The sequence below is a fragment of the Takifugu flavidus genome, chromosome 8 (assembly GCF_003711565.1).
Source record: "Takifugu flavidus isolate HTHZ2018 chromosome 8, ASM371156v2, whole genome shotgun sequence".
In the NCBI taxonomy this organism is placed as follows: domain Eukaryota; kingdom Metazoa; phylum Chordata; class Actinopteri; order Tetraodontiformes; family Tetraodontidae; genus Takifugu; species Takifugu flavidus.
Window position 1 is genome coordinate 10,126,460 of NC_079527.1, and position 15,997 is coordinate 10,142,456.

The following is a 15,997-nucleotide window of genomic DNA, read 5'->3' on the forward strand; positions in this document are numbered from 1 at the left end:
AAACACAAAATGATCCCAAATGGATGTGACGCGCTGGGACCTTGTGGAGGGAGGTGGCCCCGCCCACCGCTCCCAACCATGTGGCTCTCAGTGGTCAGAGGATAACAGAAAAGAGAGGATGGACGGGCTGAGTGGGTCACGGCTTGAGGAGGGCTCTCTATGGGCGATTTATCGGCCACTCTGACTGTTGTTGACACATTTTGTTCTGCGTTCGAAAACATCTGGGGATCCAGACAGGTGCGCGCTGCCTTCGGAGGATGGGAAGACGCGAAGCGGACAGCAGCGGCGCGATGACCACCAGCCACCGCTCCGAGCTCTGCTGTCTGCAGGACGCGGCATCCAGCGGGCACCACCACGGCGAGGAGTCCCCGAGGCTGGCGATCCGCAGTCCTTGCAAGGGGGACCAGCAGCAGAGGACGGCGATCACCGAGGGGGCACCTGGCGCGGCAGTGAGGAAACACCAGCATAAACACAACCTGAAACACCGCTACGAGGTGATGGAGACTCTGGGCAAAGGCACCTACGGCAAAGTGAAGAAAGCGGTGGAGAGAGCAAGCCTGAAGACAGTGAGTGTTATAGTGTGTGTGTGCGCGCGCGTGTCTGTGTGCTGATGCTATGCTGAGCAGATTTTTTTCAGTGTTGCCAAGCTGAGGTGCCTGTAGTTTGACTCATTCAGCAATTAAAGCAGGGGATAAAATCTCAACAATAGGTCTCTCAAAGAAGAGCTTGGACTTTCTTTTGCCTCACAATTGAAGGCGCTGGGTCACCGGAGGACATCCCAGTTCAGCTTCATGTCCCAGATGATCCAGGCTGTGGTGCCAGATTACTTTGAGGACTCATGGGGCTATTATGTCTGCATTTTAATCCCCAAATCTGATCTGAGCACAAAGAGACAGATACCCCACTTTTTCGGAAAACAAACACTCTGTAGTCAGGATAATGAACTTGTGAGACTGGCATAATTCCGAGACCTAGTGATATGCCAGGGAGAGGCAATGAAAGGAAGGCTGAGAGAGGGGTACAGAGAAAAAAAATAATGGGCAGTCGGTGTGAAATAGGGTTTGGAAGGACAAGGGGGAAATGCTGAATTCTTTGAGTTACCAGCCAGCACATACCAAGGATTCTTTAAAACAAAAAAGACATTATTTTTGGAAACAAGGCCAGGGGGGCTCTTGAGTGCAGTGGGCAGAGGAGGAGGCAGTTTCTGAGAGCACAAATCATTTGAGGTCACATAAAGAAGTGACCCAAGGTCGCCCACGCAACGTGCCTGAGGTTCGGGAAGCGAACATGACTCAGGTGTATGGTGATGCAGACGGGGGTGATCAAGAATGAGTCCCGCAGGGCTAAAAGTCAGAGGGCCTTAAATCTGTGTGACTGCCCTCTGGTGGTAGGCTGCAGTAATGGAACACTATGTATATCCCCACTGACTCCGACCAGACAGAAAATTCTAACTGCTCTTAATTCCAATGTAGCAACATCATTATTGGCAGTTGAGCTTCTCTCTTGATGGGCAGAGACTTCCCCTCTGGACGTTTTACTTCCTTGTCTTACTGCTCAGCTTCTTTTTAAGCCACCAATAGTCCAGAGGCAGGAAACAGACAGGTCCCCCGTCCATTCCAGGAACACATACCACAGAACTAGGAGTAGGCTTAGGAAATATGAGTGCACTGGCACAAGCTACAACAACTTAGAACTGACTGTGCTAACCTCTGCACCACTGACTCTTCTAAGTAACACCAAAACCACTTCCTGTGATGTCAAAACTGTTGCTTTAACTCATGAGTTGTTCATGAATCATAAAAAAGTGAATAATCTCCACGTCATCTTGAGTTTTTATATATATATCTGTTCGCTAGTTTTGGAAGTTCCTGGATATTTTGGTAAGTGAGCGTGTGCGTGGTTTCTGAATAATACCATCCTTTGCTTATTTGGCTGGAAGCCTGAGTAGTGTGGAGTTTTCCTGATGCTCAGACTCTTGGGACGCGCACTTGAGCAGATCATTGTGAGAATAACTGTCCAGGAAGTTGTAGAATGGCCAGTCCAAAGCTCATCATGCCTTTATGCAGCCACAATATTTCAATAATTCTCAAAGTAATGATATCCTGCTTTGAAAATGACTTCACACATATGTGATTACAGCTTCATGACTCACCCGTTATATTGTTTTCCTATATGTGTAATGTTACAGCTTGAGCTTGTTGCACAGTACCTGTCATGCAACGCATTATTTAAATGAACAATGACTTATTGTTAGAAGTAGCCCTTAAAGGCCATATTAGGACAAAATGTAGCTCCAGTGTATGTAGCATATCTCCATGCAAAAAAGTGACATCATACAGGCACATGCAAACTCATGCACACACACACACACAAACACACTTCCTCATTGCATTTAATGTTCATGGTGACTTGAATGAAAGATATCTCTAATCGGGCGTTAATTCCATTCCTGAGAGTCATGTCCACATCCATTCCTGCTTCCCGTCTCCTTCCTCTCTCTTTGTTAATCTTGCAAATTTCATTTTTTGCACAACGATTTCCCAGCCCACAGGTCAGCCAATAAACAGCACGCATTCTTCCAAATTTGGTAACAGTCCATTTTACCTGACAGCCTTATCCCTGACTCAGTACCCCATTTGTCTGAATGAAGAGTCACTCACAGTTGACTCCATTCTGGAATCATTGATATTAAAGGGACTAAAACAGTGAGTTATGCATTCATTTGATGTGTCATGTCTGTGTCCTGGGGTTGCATAACTATTGTGGTTAATGGAGCGTGTGAATGGTGTCTTCTAGCATCTCATAGTGTTTTTCCAGCAGCTGAGAATGCTGGAGCTGTGACCCCAGGGGGTAGGCCTGCACCTCCCAGGAGACATTAGAGCAACTATGCAGGGGGGATATACTCAGCAGCACATTTGGAACCTGAACATCACAAAGAAGCCTCATCGGCACTATTTCATATTTTCCTTTCTATCATGTTGTCTTTTTTTGGTATATTCTGTTCTAAATATGGCACAAATGTCTGCACATTGGCCTTTCTTTTTTTGCTTGTGTGACAGTTACCCTGCTCCAAAAGGATTAAAGTAGGGTGTCTGTTTAAGGGTGGCGGTTTGGTTTTGGTACGGGGTTACATTGGGGTACAGGGAGTGAGTGAGATTAGTGAAGTAGAGTGTGAACAGTGCAGCTGTCAACCTTATGCCTCTGAGCATGCTCAGATCACAAGAGATCTGCTCTCACTGTCCAGCTTTTAAAACCCACATAATCACTTCCATCACCCAGAGATTCAATTTGCGGACCCCTGTGCTGTAAACATCTCTGTCTACTTGCTTATTTGTTCAAGCGGTGACATGAACAACGTGTTGCTCACTGTCTTGAGCGCTTAAAGGTCTCATGAGGGGAATAAATAAGAACTTGCGTAACGACTGCTTTGTCATCAAATTAAAGAGGAATCTGGGTTTGCTGGCACCAAAACCTGTGGAAATGGGCAACAACAACCTGACAAGGGACAAAGCCTGTCGCCTGTCCTCCGCTGACCCTTATTTTTAGGAAGTTCTGTTTGAGAACCATAGATTTACTCTCAATCATGAGAGTCTGTTTTAAGCACGTGTTCCTGTACAGACTCACCATAATGCATCTCCTCTGTCAGGTGGCTATCAAGTCTATCCGTAAGGAGCGCATCGTCGAAGACCTGGACAGAATTCACATCCAGCGTGAGATTGAGATTACGGCCTCCCTGAGGCACACCAACATCATTCGCTTCCATGAGGGTAGGTCACACATTCACAGAGAGAATGTCCTGTCGCCATTACAAAGAATCAGCCACAAAATTAAAACCGAGAGTCAAATATGTCTACGGAATTGTTCCAGGCTCCTGTCATTGACGTGGCATTTTTTACTTCAAATATCAAAACTCACGTGGTAATTTCACGACGGCTCATCAACAGTGTCTTACGCTCTGCCCTAATAGGGCTGCGACCCCTGTGCCTCATCACCATTGATGTGCAAGGACATACCGGGGAAACACTTCAAATTGCCACTATAAAATATTACATTTTATTATTTGATGCTGCCTGGCTTTTACAGAAAACATGTATAAATATTTACTTGTACACTATGTAAATATTGTGCAGCTGAAAATAGTCCAAACAAGTGCACAACTTCCTCCTGTTTGAATAAGGTTTGCTCCAGGCTGCCGTGTTTTAGCATGCCGTCGAAAATAAATCGTTTGTTTTTTTTTTGCCTTAAGTGGATGATTTCAGAAATATATCTCATATTAATGATCATGTGATGCTTGTTTGCATGCTGCAGTTGGTGTAAATGTGTTGTTCTGATACGCAGTGTTTGAGAGCCGGGACAAGATCGTGATTGTGATGGAGTACGCCAGCAGAGGAGAGCTGTATGATTATGTCCTGGAGAGACGGAGACTGTCCGAAACAGAAGCCAGAGGCCTCTTCAGACAGATCACATCTGCTGTCCACTACTGCCACAAGGTACACACACACACACATGCGCAAATGTGTTGACATGTTCTCATGTTGTGTTCTTGCTCTAAGTCTTGATGCTCGAACCACATATGAATGTCTTGGCATTGTCCTCCTTCCACCACCACATTTTACAGATAAAGTTGCTGGAATTCAACCTATTTCTTAAATCCTCGTTTGAATCAAAGGTTCTGTTCTCAACTCGTCTGTACAAAGAAGACTTTCTAACAGCCTTCTGGCTTATTCATGTGGTTTTTAATCGTGTGGAGATGGCTTTCTCCCTGCAGTCCCACCATGCACGCCATGACTGGTCTTCTCTGGAAGACTTGTGGACATTTAAAGGAAGGTCTTGAGTTGCTAAGAGGTCTCCCTGGAGTCCCCTGTGAACCCAGCAAATATTCCATTCCTCCAGCATGGAATGATTGTTGTTAGTTGACCCGCTGCCTTGTTGGTTGCGCACCCACTGCTACACTGCTCCCTCTCTTTGTAACACTGAACCATTTCAACAAACACACTGACCAAGTAAAGTATTTTGGTCTTGTTTACCAGATTATTTTAGGATTTGTGTGTGATATTCTGGTCGTGTTTCATGGTGTTTGATAGAAAGTTGTAAATGAATTGCCACCTTTGTGAGCCAGCAAACTGCATGAAGGCACGTGCCTAAATCCATGTTTGTATTCAACTGTGTGCAAGCAACTAAAGTACCACTAAATCTACTAAATCCTAATCCTAATACATCAGAAAAACTTGACTTGAGTTTTCCCAATCTCTCTGGGTTAAGAGCAAATTATCCCTTGACTGTTTTTCACAGTCACACACTGACACAGGTCACTAACGTCTTGCCCTAATGAGCTTCCTACACATTAGCATAAACCCTGGCAAAGAAATACATTGTTCCTTTGTCTCACTGTTTATTTGTGTGTGCGTAAAATCAACAGTGGAGCCACAAAACAAGAATTATTGAGATACTTATTATAAATCCCTTTAATCCAGAAGTGCAATTTGGTAGCTGTGCCTCTCAGTCATCTGAGCTGCATATGACAGACATGTTTTTGTTTTCATATAAGTCTTATTTTGGCAGCTGGGCTTTTCCATAAATCCCTTATATTAAACGGGACAGAGAACTGGATTCTGTACAACTCGTGCCCTGGAATACTGTCCCAAAATAGATATGAATGTTCCAGCATGAATGAATTATTGAATGTGCCTTTGAGGTATGCAAGGCACATGGAGGGATTATTAGAACTTCAAAAGGTGAATGGACATAAATTCTAAGCCTTTGTTCTTTTTGTTATCTTCCTTATCTGGCTGTAGTTTCTCCAGGCCTGGAATAGTTCAATAAGAGCAGAGGCTTGAATTCTGTATATACTGTGTATTAACACCGTCTAAGGTCACGGGCCGTTTACTTTATCTGAGCACTATGAAGATGAAGTAATTAAGGAGACAAAGCCGGCCATTATGTTGTATTCATTAAGGGAACCTGACAGCAATGTGGAAGGCCATTGTATGTATTCGGTCCATTAGTTCCATCCCATTCATCACTCACCTAGCTGGGTGGCCACCTTCTTCTGTGTCTCATCTCTTTTTATGATTTGCTCCTTATTTGCCCCTCCTCCAGTCTGCTGAGGCTCTTTCCACCAAGATCCACATGTTAATGCTCTGGTTTGCTCCCAGGTGTGTAACGCCACACGAATTCTTCGCATTTTCTGAGACGAATTAGCCCAAACAAACCATTCGCCAAAGCTTGTTGGTGATGAAACTCTGAGAGCATTTCCAGTGTGTTTGACATGTGGCCCTGCTTTACGAGGCCTTAGCAGAATGTTGCTGCTTATAAAAGTAAAACTGAAAGGCAGACGCTTTGTGCACGGCAGCCTGGGACTATAATCTGGATCTCTCACCCTTCAGTCCAATGTTTGCATTCAGAATCCATCTGAGTGACCCTACTGCTCTTGTGTGTTACAGATCGGTGTTGTACACCGGGACCTCAAGTTGGAGAACATCCTTTTAGATGAAGATATGAACGTGAAGGTAACACTGTTGTAACTTAATCTTTTCAAATATATTTAAGTCCCCTGTTTCAATTTTTAGGGTTTGCCCAATGGGAGAAGGTCGTAACCTTACCTTGTGAATGTACCATGCACTGCCTTGTCACTCAGTGTTGAGGAACCTTCAGATTTTACTGATTGCATGGAAATATTTTTCCATTTTCCCATTTTAGCATGTTTCTGTGTCTTTAAGCCATCGCCGCTGGTCTTTTATAGGAAACTGGCAGCCATTTCTTTCCTTAACATGGAGCTTCCTGCCATATATGGGAACTGTGCACGGCCAGAGGGGAATGTTGGGAATCCGGTGGCGATCGAGCCAATCGGAAAGGTTTTGTTCAAGTGCGCTTTGTCTGTCTGTCAAAAGAAAACACACCTCTCAGCTGTCCATTCATTACAAACCTCTGGTTCACCATAGTTGTGCACAGCATCCGCTGCAGGAAATGACCAAACCTCTGTGTAATGCCTGTCCGTGTTGTCTGCACAATAGCTGCTTAATGGGATGGGTGGGAAAGAGTCGTGTCAGGAAAATATTCGGGTCTTGGTGTTTTAGGAGTGGGTGACTTCTTTTTCCCCTGACAAAACCTTCAAATGCAGCACAGGATGCAGCGTGCAAGTGTTCGGCCCAGCTTGTGTGGAGCAGGCAATGTCCGCTCATGCAATTCCAGGCACGTGTACCAGGATGAGCTTGTTCTCTTTGGAAGGAAGAGTCTGTCTTATATAAGCATTTGACACCAGGGAAAGTGTCTGCGAGAGCCTCACATGGTTGGTGGTGAAAGACAAGTTACACGACTTCACACATAAAACAGAGCAGCACGCCGGGAAAAAGCTGTGGAAACTGTAGCACGTGCTCACTTCATATTGCTTGCATTCCCACTCTGTAGAATATCTGTGCTTATGTTCGAATAAACAGTGTCATTTCCAGTGTGTGAGGTCTCCGTTCCTCTGAAACGCCGTTCCAGGGAACTGAAGCTGTCATGTTGACTATTTCTAACACCACAGGGGCTGATAGCGGGATGGTGCTCGCGTCAGTAATCTCTAAGATAGAGAGGAGCCTCAGTATGTTTGTATATCTCTCTCTTGCAGTGTTGAGTGAGTGATTGTTCCGTTACGTGAGTGTGAGCAGCCTGATGTTTTCTCTTCCCTTGGCTCACACACGCGCATGTTGGCAGCATCTCCCCATACCTATTTTTAGTTGGCCCCGTTAAAGTTAGCAGCTTGTTTTTGCCACATGGGTAAAGATCCTGCAGGCACATGCTCACTTAAAAGGAATTTGCCCCACACAAGGATCTCTGTTTATGTGAATGAGCACCAAGTGCTAGTCCATTATGTCATAAAGTTAAAGTGTCAGCTGTTAAGTTCTCAATGACGGAGACTCACCGTCATGCAAAGTGTTTTGTTTACGTGTTACAAAACACGTGCACAGATGCTCATTTATGCCCACAGCTGTGGAGTATTTCAACAGCATATGTGTTTCGTGTTGGTTTTTAATAGTTTTTAAGGAATAATTTGTACTTGATTTATTTATCCGGTTCCTTATGAATGAGTTTAGGTCTATCTGTTAAGAAATGCATGGCATTTATTGCTTTTTTTCCCCCTTCTGTTGTCTGCAGCTGGCTGACTTTGGTCTTTCCAATCACTTCAAAAGGGACTCTCTGCTACAGACCTACTGTGGAAGTCCACTTTATGCTGCTCCAGAGATCGTGAAAGGGCTGCCTTATCAAGGGCCTGAGGTGGGACAATACGTGCCTGCTTACACAAAAGTGCATCTACAATGCCAGCCCTGCCATGCTGCACCAGTGATGCAGTGTCCCATTTTAGCATGTGTGTGTTTCTGTATGCTAGGTGGACTGCTGGGCCCTGGGAGTTTTGCTATATGCCCTGGTGTACTGCAGTATGCCGTTTGACGGGGCCAGCCACACCACGCTCACAGAGCAGATCACTAAAGGCTGTTACCGCAGGCCCAACCCCCCCTCAGGTAAAGGGCTGTGGTGTCAATGTCTCATCAACACCATTTCCCATTTTCTGACTGTTTTTTTTACCTCTACCAGTAGAGTTAAATAAAAAATGATTGGTTGTTAAGTCATTGCTGTTTCCTCCAGATGCGTGTGCGCTGATCGACTGGTTGTTGACCGTGCGAGTGGACGAGAGGGCTACAATAGAGGACGTTGCCAACCACTGGTGGGTGAACTGGGGCTTTGAGGAAAGCGTGTGTGACTGCCCTTCACTTCCACACCCGGAATGCCCCTCTCCGCTGCTGGCTCGCTACATCGACTGGCAGAATCGGATCACGGCCACCAACGATATGACCGTTGACTCTTTCGTGCCCTCTGACACTTCTTGTTCCCCTGCACTTTCCACTAACCCCTGCTACTTCACCTTGCCTCTTAAAAGTGAGCATGGGGGAGGAGGCGGGGGAGGAGGACAGATGCACAGAGGAACTTTGAGCCTCAGGAAGTCACGCAAGGAAAACGCAATCCCACAGACAGCTCTCGGAGCATGTGGCAGTGCCTTTGCATCTCCACCCTCTTCCGCTGCGATTTCTGTCAATTCCACAAGTGATAGAAAGAAGCCTAAAGGCATTCTAAAACCACAGAGGAGTTTCGACTCAGTTTTCCAAAACCCTCCGAAAGAAAACACTCCATCCCAGCCTTGTCCACATGCCCACGTGTATTCTGACGTCCTGTCCACCAGCCTGCAATCTCCCTCCACATTCAGTCAACCTTCATCTAAAATGCCCAAAAAGGGCATTCTAAAAAACCTGAATGAAAGGGAGTCAGGTTATGGCTCCTCCACAGAAAGAAGGAACTCTGGAGCAGGAATTAGGGAAAGTGATCCGGCTGATATGTGCTCCCTCAAACAACACTCTTATCTACCAGCATCAGAAGACAGCCCCACCTTGCGCACGGAGGCAGTTAGAAGACGGAAGGGTATTCTGAAACGTAACGGCAAGTTTTCCCGCAGTCTGGACCTTCCCAACGAGAGCCACTCGTCTCCCTCTTCATCGGCCCCCATATTCCCAGAGGACCTGCAGCAGCTCCTCCAGGGCACAGGGGCCAAAGAGGGTCAGCGCAGCCGGCCTTCCAGCGTGGTTAGCGAGGACAGCCTCTTCTCATGTGACTCTTTCGACCTGCTGGACCTGAGCACTCAGACCCGTCGCAGGATGTTCATGCACAGGAGGCAGCACAGCACGTGCAGCTCTGAGGAGGACCTGGAGCCACTCAGGTCTGGGGAGGAAGATCGGGTTGGCAGGGATGGACGGAAGGACGCGCCAAAGACTGATGGACACACAACAGTGTGGTGAAGGGTTAAACCCCAATTCACTGCCTCACATCTTTAGAAAATACTGCAAAACAATTGTGTGGACTCTACAAGTCACCTTTGTAGTTACTAATTGTTTTCAAACCTCACCTGCACAATGCTTTTGGATTATGCAATAATCTGGTTCACTTTGATCAGTTTTCTACTTAATATCAATAGTGGCAAACAACCAGTGTGACATAATAAAAATGTATCTCCTTTAATCTGCTTTTTGTAACCATCTTGCAGACAAACAAATGGAAAATGACTCGTGTATTTGATTAGCTGAACTAAACTTTATGTTTTACTACAATTTTTGTGACCATCAATTGTGACTCCCACACAGACGCCATCACACATCCTTCTAGACACCAAGAGGAGGAGGATGTTTTTGACATGCAGATGTCTGATATAAATCATGCATAAATGGTTGATGTAATACACTGTCCACGCATGCTAAGTTGTGGTTGACATGTCATTGATAATATTATTATTACGCAGTAATAACTAATACTGTGCATGGTTTGCTTCTTTGCACCAAACGACAGTAGAGGACAGATTGTTGTCAAAATGCTACTGAGGACATCTGAATAAGTGTGTATTAGCACTGCCATGGGCGCTGTCGGTCTTTTATTCTGTGAGAAAATATTATGTTAACTTTGCTAAGTGTTGCTTTTTTATATTGAATAAATTATGTTTAACTGAAAAGTTTCCATTTCTTCCTGTTTTGAGAATAAATAAAGAGTTGGAGGTCAAATAAGCTCATGGTGCCCGTTGAACAAAAACGAGATTAAAAAGTCATTTTAAGATTTGACATTTAAATGCACCCTTTCATGTATATATTATTTAAGTGTTTCTTAAGGAGACTTGGACTGATTTAGTCAGGGGCCTGCTAAAATAGAGAATACATAGCACACTGTTTACAAAAGCCCAAAGCTATCCCATTGAATTTACTCTGAGAGATATACGCCGACGTAAACAGAGCTCTATTTATCCCACGGGCTGTTTTTTACTATTATTTTGGGTCATGCACTTGAGTAAAATTACTTTTAAAAGGAGAAAGCACTTGGCAGAAGAGGTCAAGGCAAGCTTTTAGTGAAAATACTTTTCATTTCTGTTCAGTGTCTGCAGCAATTTGGATCCAGGCTGAGGATAAATGTGGTTTCAAAACTACAAAAGTCGCCTCTTCAGCTCAAGTTTACATTCTATTTGATCTTTGTGTAGAAGGGAAAGATGAATAGGTGCAAAGTGTTGGATTTGAAAATGCAGTAAAGCATTATGATGTATGCGTCTCTTCCCTTTGTTTCCTTTACTGGCTTTCATTAAATACTTGTGCAAAACACGGACTTGTGTTTTGAAGACCACTCTTGTTCCTAATGGAGGGAATCCATCATTGTTGTCAGGTCAAAAACATTTATTTACTTTTCACCCGATAACTCCAGCATCTAACTTCCATCACAGCTGAGGCAAAAGCTGAAAGCTGGCGTGTTTGTATGTCTTGAAACACTGAACTTTTTTTTCGTTTTCTCAAGATTGAGATAGAAAACGAGGCCGAGCAGCAGATGTTCTGTGGTTTGATACGAAACACTTGTTTACGTCTCTGTCCTGTCGCAATGCACACTCGAATGGCTGCGAACTCCTCATTTGACTGGGAGATAAAATCCAGAACAGAAGGTCCGATTATGGAAGTTTAAACACTCATCAGTCACAGTGACGTTTGTAGCCTGAATATCTGTCATTCACTTATCAAACTGAGCACCGATGGAGATTAACTGAAATACTGTATCTGTCGAAATGTATTTTCCCCTGTTTTTATATATATTTATTTGGGTTGAGGTTATTTTACCTTTATTATGAAGTGTCTTTTCCAAACACCCAGAGCCTGAACTGAAGCAACAGTGGCAACAGTCAAGCACTTACCAGAGGCTTTCACAGTGTTTTAAGATCAGCCACTCGCATCTGAGTACACATAAATTAGACTGTTGCCCCAGCAACAACATCAACAGCGCCGCTTTTATCTTTCATTGTTATTCAAGGAATCTAGACAATATATCTCATCCCTCACTAGTGGAAAAAGGTGCTGCTTCGTAAACAATTTTGACAGAAAAAAAAAACTGTTAATCCTTGATTTTAATCCACCTTTTGTGTGACACCACAAAGAGTTACAATGGTTCTTTGGAGATGGGAACAGTCTTGAGGTGCTAGATCCCAGAGACACTCGAGGAGCTGAAAGAAAATCTTGTTTTACTCCTTGTCCAAGCTGGATCACACGAGTACTCGAGGCATTAAAATCATATGTCTTCTGTCAGTCACTGGCAGGATGGACCCAGTGACAGAGTAATCAATGTACAACGTGTTAAAAATATTCCAAACATTTGGAACGCGCACTAATACGGACCAGGCGGATGGGGTTCATGGCTAAGTCTCAGAGGCCAAGAGGCTTTTCTTTTTGTTCCCTCACGTGTGAATCAAAGTGCCATTGAGTGAATAAAAGCTGCCAGATTTTATTGGGTTTTAGCCTGATTACTGGAACCCACCCGCCCAAGTATTACATCGCTTGTCCTCGGATACCCACATGTTGGGGTTATTTCCCCCTGAATTTGGGTCTTTGAAAGAAGTTGAGACTCTGGAAGTGGTCAGTTTAATTCATCTGCTCAGCCTAAACATTATTGAGAGAAGAAAGGTTGAGTTACATTAAAGTTGCCCTCGTTTTGGGTTTAATGACATTAAGAAAATGTAATTTAAAATTAGAGAGCAGTAGTGGAATTTACTTTTTTTATTTAAAAAATCTATTCTTCTTTGTTGATCCTCCTACTAGTTTATGACTCCTTGTTTCTGTCTTTTTCCTGTCTGTTGCCAATCCTTCCAATATTTGTTTGTGACTCTGTAAACCAGGAATTAACCTCTTCCTGGGGACCTGAGGGTTCTGGATGTTTCATATTCAGCAAGTAACTCTGAAATGTGTTGAGGCCCATTCAGCGCTTTATAGCCACGTCACAGGGAACTCATCCTAATAGGATCTACACTGCCATCTAGTGTTTATCTGAGATATATCAGGCAGTGGTTTTCCAAACTGTAATTTTACGAAAACTGGGAACTGAATTCGTTATTTAATAACATTTTTTAAAAGAAAAATGTGTGTATGTATGAATGAATGAACAGCACATTTTATTTTCATAAGAATAATTTAAGTCTGATTATTTTTTCAAGTCATTTTGATATTAATATATTAACCTTTCTCTTTCTCTTTAAAGTAAAACCTAAAAATCTGTAATAAATTAGTTGTACTTTGTAAATAAAGTGAAATAAATGATGCATTATCACATTTATAACAGCAATCAACCTCTTGCATACAGCATAAAGTTTTATTTTAATCCCATGGTTGGGATCAGTGATCTTCGCTTTCATTATTACAGGGTGGCACGGAAACCACCGACTAGATACTTGACAAAAGTATGTGTGCCGGTCCAAGCCTGTAGAGAGGTGTGTGTGTTTGGATGAGTACTTTACTTGTAGCTCATATCCAAACTTCACTTCTGAAAAATTCACCAGCTCACCACAGCGCACACACACAGCACAAACACAGTCAACCATCCAGGGAATTCTTGGCTTAAGAAAATTCAACTGGTCTTCCTTTAGGTTTTTGAAGATGTTTCACCTCTTAGCCAAACGGCTTCTTCAGTTCCAAATTAACTGGTGGGAACCCCAGAGTTACGTATGCTGTGCTGGTTTACTGAGTGCTGCTGTTAGTGGTCATTGGTGGTAATCTGCATTATTGTCAGTCAAAATCACGTTATGTTGTTTATGCCTGGAAGTTTTGTCCTCAAGGTGGACCAGTCTCTGTGTTTCCAGGTTTAAGATAAAAGGGGATGTTGAGATGTTCTGATGTACCTGCTATGTAGTGCTGCATTTCTGTTTATCTCTCTCCAGTTCTTCTTTGTAGATTTTAGAAAGGCCCAACCAGGATAACCACATATTTTCAAAGATTCCCTGATGTACTTTTCCTTCTCCTTCCCCTCAACCATCGAAGGTACCATCTGTGTCCGGGAGTTCAGGATTTGTATAACATATAGCTTGTGTTGTAGAGTGTCACGGGAGTCAAAAGATACTGCTCCATGCTCTTTTTGTACACTTCAATGTTCAGGCTTCTGTCAGCTTTATTGTTTACTGCACAGTACACACACAGGAACAGGTTTAGTCCTGTTTTTTTGAGTCATAAACAAACAATGTGAAGCTGCTTTTTGTTACAATGCTCCTCACTTGCGCAACAAACTTCCTGCCTGAACTCAAATGCCGAGGACTGCTTTCACTCTCAATTCTTTTAAATCAGGTCTTAAAACTTTATTATTAGCCCAGGCCTTTCAATAGATAATGTAGTTTTTGTTATTTTAATAAAGCTTTTGTGATGTATTTCTCTCTTCCTTTTCTGCATTGCTCTGTTATTCCTTTTATTATTAAAAAAAACATCTCTGTTTTACAGAGAGTAATTGAAAGTGTTGGATCAAAGTTACAAACTGTAACTCTGATAGGAGAATTGAATTAATTTTGAACTGAAAGTGATGATAAACTGAAACAAACAATTGGCAACAGGGTTAAAGATGCAGCGGGTTGAAGAGCAGCACAGGAAAGTGTGTGTTTGTTTTGGTGTGTGCCTGGTAGAACAAGCAGAGCCTAAGTATAAACTGGGAGGGAAGGAATGACAGCAGACAGAAACAGAGAGACGCAGTCAAATTAGTAAGAACGTTGACCAAAGAAAAACCAAAAACACATTTTAACTGAATTCCAATCCCCCCTCTGATTTTAAATTACCTTTTCTGAATGTCTTTTATCAAAACATGAGGGCATCATTAATGTATCTCAACCTTTCTTCAATCAATAATCTCTTGATCTCTTAATATCTGTTTTTGTTCACCGCGCACTATGGGCTTATAAGCTTAAAACGGTTAAACATAATTTATTCAATATAAGAAAGCAACAATCTGTCCTCTACTGTCATTTGGTAGCAAACTGTGCAAAGTATTAGTTATTACTGTGTAATATTAATAATATCAATGACATGTCAACCAAACTTAGCATGTGTGGACAGTTAATTATATCAACCATTTTTGCATGATTTATATCATCTGAGCAGACATTTGCATGTCAAAGACATCCTCCTCCTAGAAGGATGTGTTGGATTAAGGGGAGATATGTATTTATTATGTCACACTGGTTGTTTGCCACTAATTCCACAAATTCTTTAGAATACCCTTTTTGGGCATTTTGGATTAAGGTTAAGAGAAACTGGAGAGCGGGGACAGACTGGTGGACAGGACAATATATGTGGGCATGTGTTTAACACGGCTGGCAGAGGGTCAGAAGAGTCGGAGGATACGCAAGGGTCAAAGTTAATGTTGACAGACTCACATTTACAGTTTAGAGTCGCCAATTCACGTTCTCCCCAAATGTGCGGTTTTGACCTGTGGGAGGAATTCAGAGTACCCAAAAGGAACGTTATGTTTGAGGAATGCTTTCAAAAGATCCACATGGATAGACCCAGTCATTGACTGTTCTAGACACTCCCTGGGTGCCACAGACATCTCTTGCCATGGCTGCTGAAATAATAATGTGAAGTCAACATTATGTCCTGTCTTGTTTTGTGATAATTGTCTGCAATACTTATGACTCATATCGTGAAGATTTGATAAATACCATCTGATTTTATACATGAAATGTTATTCTATAAAGTTGATAGATTTTATTTTACAAAAATAAATAGAATACTTTAGAATAAATTAATAAAGGAAAATTGTTGCTTTTAGGGGCACATAAAAGCGGCAGAAAATATACCCTGAAAAAGTATAATCACTTAAGGTCTATCGACAACAGCGTTTTTATCTAGCATACACAGAGACTATTCCTGGGTTTACGGAGACATGCGATTAGTTTGGGTCGGAGACTCTTGCGCATGCGCACAACTCGTTGGACGCGAAAGGCGGAGAGCGATTATCGTCAAGTTATGTTTGTATTCAAACCGGAAATAGATAATATACAAATGTTTTGCAAAAGCAGTATATATACTGCATGTATATTATGCACTATGTACTATATATACATATATATGTGTGTATATTAAATTTAGATGCTTTAAGTTAGTTTTTAGGACCACAACACATACCACTGTGAAGCGGCGTG

At 42.8% G+C, this 15,997-nt stretch overlaps 1 protein-coding gene across 1 annotated transcript; it reads left to right on the forward strand.

Moving 5' to 3' along the window:
* Positions 1–82: 82 nt before the first annotated feature.
* LOC130529810 (NUAK family SNF1-like kinase 1) lies at positions 83–10,531 on the forward strand. The gene is made up of 7 exons (XM_057040407.1): positions 83–566; positions 3,647–3,767; positions 4,339–4,490; positions 6,444–6,509; positions 8,137–8,256; positions 8,369–8,501; positions 8,626–10,531. The coding sequence occupies exons 1-7, from the start codon at positions 258–260 to the stop codon at positions 9,825–9,827; spliced, it is 2,103 nt and encodes a 700-aa protein (XP_056896387.1). The 5' UTR covers positions 83–257; the 3' UTR covers positions 9,828–10,531.
* The last annotated feature ends 5,466 nt before the right edge of the window (positions 10,532–15,997 follow it).

What these genes read in the sequence shown, in the direction of transcription:
- LOC130529810 (XM_057040407.1), top strand. Translation starts at nt 258, where the DNA reads ATGGGAAGACGCGAAGCGGACAGCAGCGGCGCGATGACCACCAGCCAC. An exon ending in AGAGAGCAAGCCTGAAGACA is followed by an intron (nt 567 to 3,646) that starts GTGAGTGTTATA and finishes CTCCTCTGTCAG; the next exon opens with GTGGCTATCAAGTCTATCCG. An exon ending in CAGGCCCAACCCCCCCTCAG is followed by an intron (nt 8,502 to 8,625) that starts GTAAAGGGCTGT and finishes TGTTTCCTCCAG; the next exon opens with ATGCGTGTGCGCTGATCGAC.